At 21.3% G+C, this 7,500-nt stretch overlaps 1 protein-coding gene across 1 annotated transcript in view; it reads right to left on the bottom strand.

Moving 5' to 3' along the window:
• Positions 1 to 7,500, bottom strand: part of PF3D7_1469600 (acetyl-CoA carboxylase) — a gene marked incomplete at both ends in the record, with an annotated part of 10,419 nt that overhangs the window by 2,568 nt on the left and 351 nt on the right. Inside the window, one exon of the mRNA XM_001348802.2 lies at positions 1 to 7,500. This exon is cut by the window's left edge and continues 1,782 nt beyond it; it is cut by the window's right edge and continues 351 nt beyond it. Within this exon, the coding sequence (XP_001348838.2) occupies positions 1 to 7,500 (7,500 nt within the window).

Here is a 7,500-nt window from a genome sequence, read left to right as displayed (position 1 = left end):
TCTCCCTTCTTCATATTCATCTGTTCTTATGTTTAACAACAAACCAACCACACTCCTTTTGTTCTGTCCTATATCTAGTTTATCAGACAAATATAATGACTTCCTTATTTTTATTTCATAATTACTTAAATTGTCAAAATGTTCAAATAGGTATTCTTCTTTTTTTTCCAAAGGAATATGTGCACTTTTTATATTCATTGCATGATTCTTTAAATTATCACTATTACTATTATAACAAATCATATCACTTTTTAGTTTAAACTCCTTAATACTATTAATATAATTACATATTTTATGACTTTCTCTGTTTTTATTTGATCTGTTTAATGATATATTTATAAGATTAATAAAATCATAGGCATATAATGTGTCTACTTCTCTAGCGCGTTTTCTCTTCATATATAGGGTGTCAATTTGGAAAGAAGGAAATTGGTTAATCTCTTCAACAAAATGGTAATTATGATAATAATTATTATTACAATTAAATTTGTTATCATGATAAAAATTGTTATTACAATCATATTTGTTATCATAATAAAAATTATTATTACAATCATATTTGTTATCATCATTATTATTATTATTACAATTATATTTGTTATCATTATCCTTTTTATTATTATCATCTTCCACATTATATCTATCCGTCCTTTCTTTCTTTACACCTCCTTTATTTAAAAGCACGTTAAGCTTAAACATTCTTTCCAATTGAATTTGAGGTGCATTTTCAGTACATGACTTTTTATTAGTACGGTATATTTTTATAAATATATTATTGACATAATTTTCTAATATCATTTCATTATATTTAATCATGAACACCTTATATGCCTCTTTTATAGTTTCAATATCCATCATATCATCAACAATAATATGATATATTATACAACTACTTATTTTATTATCTCTTATCAATGTATTTAGTCTTCCACGTGATATGTCATTTAATGATTCCTTTAATTCTAAAAGAATATTATGTATATCTTTATTAAATATAAATTTATCATCTTGATAATTATGTTCCTCAAAATTATTATACTCATTTGATGTGTTTTTTATTTCATTAAAATCTATTACACGGTGTCCAAATAAAGATGTATAATTATTATTAACATTATTACGTATATTATTATCATTTTTATTATTTTTATATATACCAAAAAATATCTTTGTTTTTTCATATATCGCTTGATTAATATTTTTTAATTCATAATATTCCAATATTTCTTTTTCATTACCAAATATATATTCTTCATAAGGTAAAATATTATTAATACTTCCATCTTTACTATATTTTCCTACTAATCCTTTTGATAGGTCTTCATTTTTCCATTCATATATATCTCCATATTTATTATTTGCATAATTATATATATATAATTTTTTACATTTTTGTAAAATCTTATTTTTTATTATATTTCCTTCAAACGAATGAGAAGGATGTAAACATAATTCGTTATTTGTATTTATTATATGAACAGTATTCAAATATCTATCATTATTTATTTTTATATCTGACTCAAGAATTTTATTTATATCAATGGTATCATTTTCATTCCATATTAATAGATTAGTATATTCTGAATTATTTATAGAAAACTTGATTATATTATTTGTTACCATTATAGATTTAATATTACAATATTTATATAAATTATTTAAATAAAATTTTAAAAACATAGAATTTTTATTTGATTTAATTAATGATGGAACAAACATATGTATATTACTACTATGACCTTTAAAAAACATATTTACAATTTCTATATCATTTTTATTATTTTTATATTCTATCATTTTTGAAAAATCTAAATTATTTTTTTTCATATAATTAGACAAAAGTAACATATTATTTGATAACTTACCACCATTCTTCATATTTTTATTATCATTATAATTTAATGCAATTTTTATATATTCAATTAATTCTAATCCTTCTAATAAAAATAAAATATGTCTTGATAATACAATTATATTTCTAAAGATTTTTCCTTTGAATTCTGCTAATATTTTTAACTTATCCAAAATTATATCGAAGGCTAAATTACTATTTATATTATTTAATATATATTTTAATATTTTTTCTATAAACTTTATACTTAAATCGTTGTATGTATATGCGTGTATAATTTCATATTGCTTTTTCTTATCCCTTATATTATTATATAATATATCATATAAATCTATTTCTGAAATAAATTCTTTTTTGGAAAATAAAATATTATATTGTATGAATGTATCTAATATGTCATTTATATTGTTTATTATATATGCAGACCAATTTGATACATTTTTAATATCTTTCTTGTTTATTAATTCATCAAAACACTTTTCATAATCCTGTTCATATCCCTTTAGCAAAAATTCTATTCTTTTCATAATTGGAATGTCAAGCAAATATTTGCTTTTTTCATTCTTTACATGATTCCAATAGATATTATCATTATTATAATCCATATAATAGGAATGTTTAAAATTATTATTTTTATTATTATTATTATTATTATTATTATTATTGCTACTACTACTATTATTATTGTTGTTTCTTTTTCTTATGCTACCATTATTTGATAAGTTATTAAAAAATGTAATATTATTTATATTACTCTCATCAGAAGAATTATTATTAAAAATTGGTTCGCTTATTGTATTATCCTTTGATATATTATTATGTAATATTTTTTCATTAGACGTATTTCGAGAAGACATAATTTCTGTAGATATATTATTTTCTAAATTTTCAATCAAGGGGAACGTACTATTATTTTTATTTTTCATCATTAACACATTAACATTATTACTGTTAACTTCATTCATTAAATAACTTTTATCAAATGGTTTCTTATCATACTTATGTATCATATTAACATTTGAATATTTAGCATTGGAATAATTGTATTGCACACTATTATTTTTCTTCTTATTCTTACTATTATTATTATTATTATTATTATAATTATTGTTGTTGTTGTCATTATTATTATTATTGTTTTTATTATTTTGATAGGATGAATTACTAGAATCTGATACAGAATTTGCACTAGAAAAATTTAAATTTGACAAATAATTTTTTACACAATGAAATTTATCATTTAAATAATTTAAAGCCGTTGTTATTTTTTCATTATCATTTGAAAATAAACGAAAGATTTTCTTTCTATTTTGTTTCATAAATAATTTTTTCTTTTGATTTTCTTTCATATATATATAATTATCATCTTCATAAGTACATTCATCCATATTATTTTCTTTTAAATTTTTATGTGATTTATTCTGTTCTTTATCATTTTTCTTCACAACATTTTCATCATCACACATTTGATCATCACACATTTGATCATCACACATTCGATCATCACACATTTGACCATGATATATTTCATCCTTTAAGCCCTCTTCACTCAATGTTTCAGCTCTTAACACATTTATATTATCTGTTAAATCATTTGATACCGTTTTTATGCTTACCATATTATTATTTAAAATGGAAGAAATATTTTTTTTTTTTTTTTTTTTTTGTTCATCTTTTACCAAATAATGTTCTTCAGAGTTTTGTAAAGACATATTATCTGTAAAGGCATACGAATTATCACAAGATTTATTATAATTATCATCTAAAATATTTGGAAATATTGTACGATTATCTATCAATTCATATGTATATTTATTTGACAAATCTAAATGACCATTAAAATATTGAATTTCATTATCTTGTTTTATATGTTTTTTATCATTATCTTTTTTTTCTATTATTCCTAATAAATCTCCTATTTTAATAATTGTCCCTTCAGACAATTTATGTCTTAATATTCCACTCTCGGTTGATTTAAATGTCATAATCATTTTCATAGCTTCCACTTCAATATAATCATCATTTTTTTTAACTTCTTCTCCATCATTTATTAAATACTTAACAATTTTCCCATTAGTATTAGATATTAAATGATATGGATTCCTAACATTAGGTATGAAAATATTATCTTTCTCTAGTTGCATATGTATACCTAAGGTATCCTCAGAACATGCATATATATATGTTTGATTATTAAATGTAGAAAATACTTTATTATTATTTTTATCATATTCAGCAGATATTTCTATTTCTTGTCCATTTATCTCTAATTGATATAGATTTTCCCCTATATTATATCCTTTAAAAGGATATTTTATATTTTGAAATATCATATCAAATATATATGCACTTTTCATTTTACACATATGTTCCCCATTATTATTTATATTACCACTATGGTTATTATTTTTATTTATTACATTTCCATAATTTTTATCTCTTTTTATAGCTATATCATCTCTATCCAAATTTTCTTCCACTTTTCCCTTCTCATTCATAAAATATATTAATAGTTTAAATATGGTAGCACATAATAATATTATATGACATGTATTATAAAATACATGTTTTTTCTTTTCTATTATTATATCTAGCCAATTTGTTGTAATATTATTGTCAATAAATGCTTTAGATTCTAAAATCTTTGCTAAATATTTTGTACCTGTTTTTATATCACCATCAATATGTAACTTTCTTAATGCTAAAATTAAATTTTTTCTTGCTACTTCTCTTGTTTCTCCTTTAGCAAAAATATGTCCGATTTGAGAATCTGAAAACTCATGTACAAAACCATCATTAATAGAAAAATATCCCCACACATCTTTCCAGTTTTGAAAATTTATTCTTCTTACATTACCAGAGGTGGGCTTAAAGCTATCATTACTATTTTCTGCTGTAATCCTTGCAGCAATAACATGATTTTTAATATATGGTTTATTATTATAAAAATCAAAGTGTTCATTCAATAAATTATACTTTCTATTAACATTTTCATTTGTATCATAATTTAATAAGGATTTGATCGAATTATTATTACATAAATTTTGATTTCTATAATTATTATAATGTAACAAGTTCTTATTATTTTGTTCATTTGTTGTATTATCTATATGATGTATATTATCATTATTTATATTATCTTTATATATATTATCATTATATATATTATCTTTATATATATTATCTTTATATATATTATCATTATTTATATTATCTTTATATATATTATCTTTATATATATTATCATTATTTATATTATCTTTATATATATTATCTTTATATATATTATCATTATTTATATTATCTTTATATATATTATCATTATTTATATTATCCTTATTTATAGTATCATTACACAAATTATCGGTTAATTCGAATTCTTTTTTTTGTTCATCTTTTTTTTTTATTTTTTCTATTTTATCAATTTGATATAAATTTCGAATGTCATCTATATTTTGAAGGGGAATTCCCATAGCTACTTGTAATTGGATAGATATTAAATTACAATTTGTTATACCTTCAGAAACTGGATGTTCTACTTGTAATCTTGGATTTAATTCTAAGAAAAAATATTTTTTATTTATTTGATCATACAAATATTCAATAGTTCCAGCACCTCTATATTTAATCATTTTAGTTAATCGTATAGATGATTTTTCCATTTCTCGAAATATAGGATATGGTACAACAGATGGTGGTCCTTCTTCAAAAATTTTTTGAAATCTTCTTTGTGTAGTACAATCACGACCACTTAAAGAACACACATTTCCATACATATCACCAACAACTTGTATTTCAATATGTCTTACATTATTACAAACCTTCATCAAAAATATAGGAGAATTAGGTAATTCATTTTGTACTTGTTCATATGCTTTTTTTATTTCATATTCATTCTCCACTTTTCGAATACCTTTCCCACCACCACCTTGTGATGCTTTTATCATAACAGGAAAACCAATACGCTTACATTCTTTTATACAATCATCTAATGAATGAATTGTAGCATTATTATATAGTTCGTCATTTATTTTATTGTTCTCAAATTTATCAATTCTTATATTATCTCCACTCCATTTTACCACAGGTACTTCAACACTTTGAGCTAATATATTCGCAGATATTTTATCACCTAAAGCTTCCATAACATTACCAGTTGGACCTATAAATATTATATTTTCTTTTTCTAACAAAGTAGACAATAAGGGATTTTCTGAACTATGTCCCCATCCAGGCCATACTGCATCAACATTCTCACTTTTGGCTAGCTCAACAATTAAAGGAACATTTGCATAATTATGAATATTTTTACCTCCTGGAACTTTTATTACTTTATCTGCTAATGATATATATTTTGCATTACTTTTAATATCTTCGTCAGTTGCCATAACTATAATTTTAATTAAATTCTCATCATAAAATTTTTTAAATAACCAATCTTTTAATGATAATATACATTTTAAGGCTGCCATCCCATTATTAGCTATTAATAATTTGCGTATAATTTTTTCATTCTTTTTTTCTAATAAATCAAAATAACCATATCTTCTTTCATTTATATAATTAACATAATTTTTATATGCATTTTTTTTTATATTTTCTTTTTCATCAGAAGTAATAATATTGAAATGGTCATTAGGCATATTAATTATCTGTGAATTATATTTTAAATCATCTTGTGACAATTCACTATTAATTTTATCTGAAGCAATTAAATTAATATCCTTATCATAATCCTTTTCTTGTGAATTCGCACTTTTTTTACAATATAGTCTATTATACTTTTTCTTATTACCTTGAATATACATATTATTACAATTATTACTATAACTATTGTAATTATTATTATTATTATTATTATTATTATGGTAAATTATATATTCCTTATTATCCATGACATAACGAGAATGTGTAGAGGATCCACTATTATAACTATTTGTGTATTTTCTTCTATTCTTACTATTTTTAAATGAAAAATTATTTGTTAACTTTAAAGTGTAAAATAATCTATTTAAATTCTTCTTTTTTCTTTCTTTTAAGTTTTTATTCTTGTTTATTTTACCACTTGTAGTTAATATATTTTTTCTTGAATTTTCATATAGAGGAAAATCATCCTTTGTATTATTCAATAAAATAGACGTTTTTAATAACTCATAATCGCTTATACAAGATTTATTACTATTATCATTCATATTACTATAGTAGGAATCATTCTCTAGAATATCATCTACATGACTTTTCCATTTTCCATTAAAATCACAGTCAACATGTTGAGTAGGATATATTATGTTTTCCTCTAAAGAATTGAGATAAAAATTATTAGAATAATTATTACTTTCTTCCATATCTTTTTTTTTCTCGGAATTATCATTTGATAATATACTTATAAAACTTTCATTATTTAAAGTACTGTTTGATTTCTTTTCATTTTGTTCATCTACATGAATTTCTTTATCCAAATCTTGTTTTTCATCACAACATATTTTATCATTAATAATATTATTTTCATTTTCATCATGTATCAAATTTTCCTCAACCTTCTTATTCATAATATCCTTTTTAATTCTTCTCTTATCATAATATGTATTGGATACATTCTGTATATTTAAGCACGATGAAGAACCCCTAGAATAATTCTTAGAATTGCT

The sequence above is a fragment of the Plasmodium falciparum genome (genome assembly GCF_000002765.6).
Source record: "Plasmodium falciparum 3D7 genome assembly, chromosome: 14".
Lineage (NCBI taxonomy): Eukaryota > Apicomplexa > Aconoidasida > Haemosporida > Plasmodiidae > Plasmodium > Plasmodium falciparum.
The sequence above is the reverse complement of the archived record's forward strand: the minus strand, read 5'-3'. Positions and strand labels throughout refer to the sequence as shown.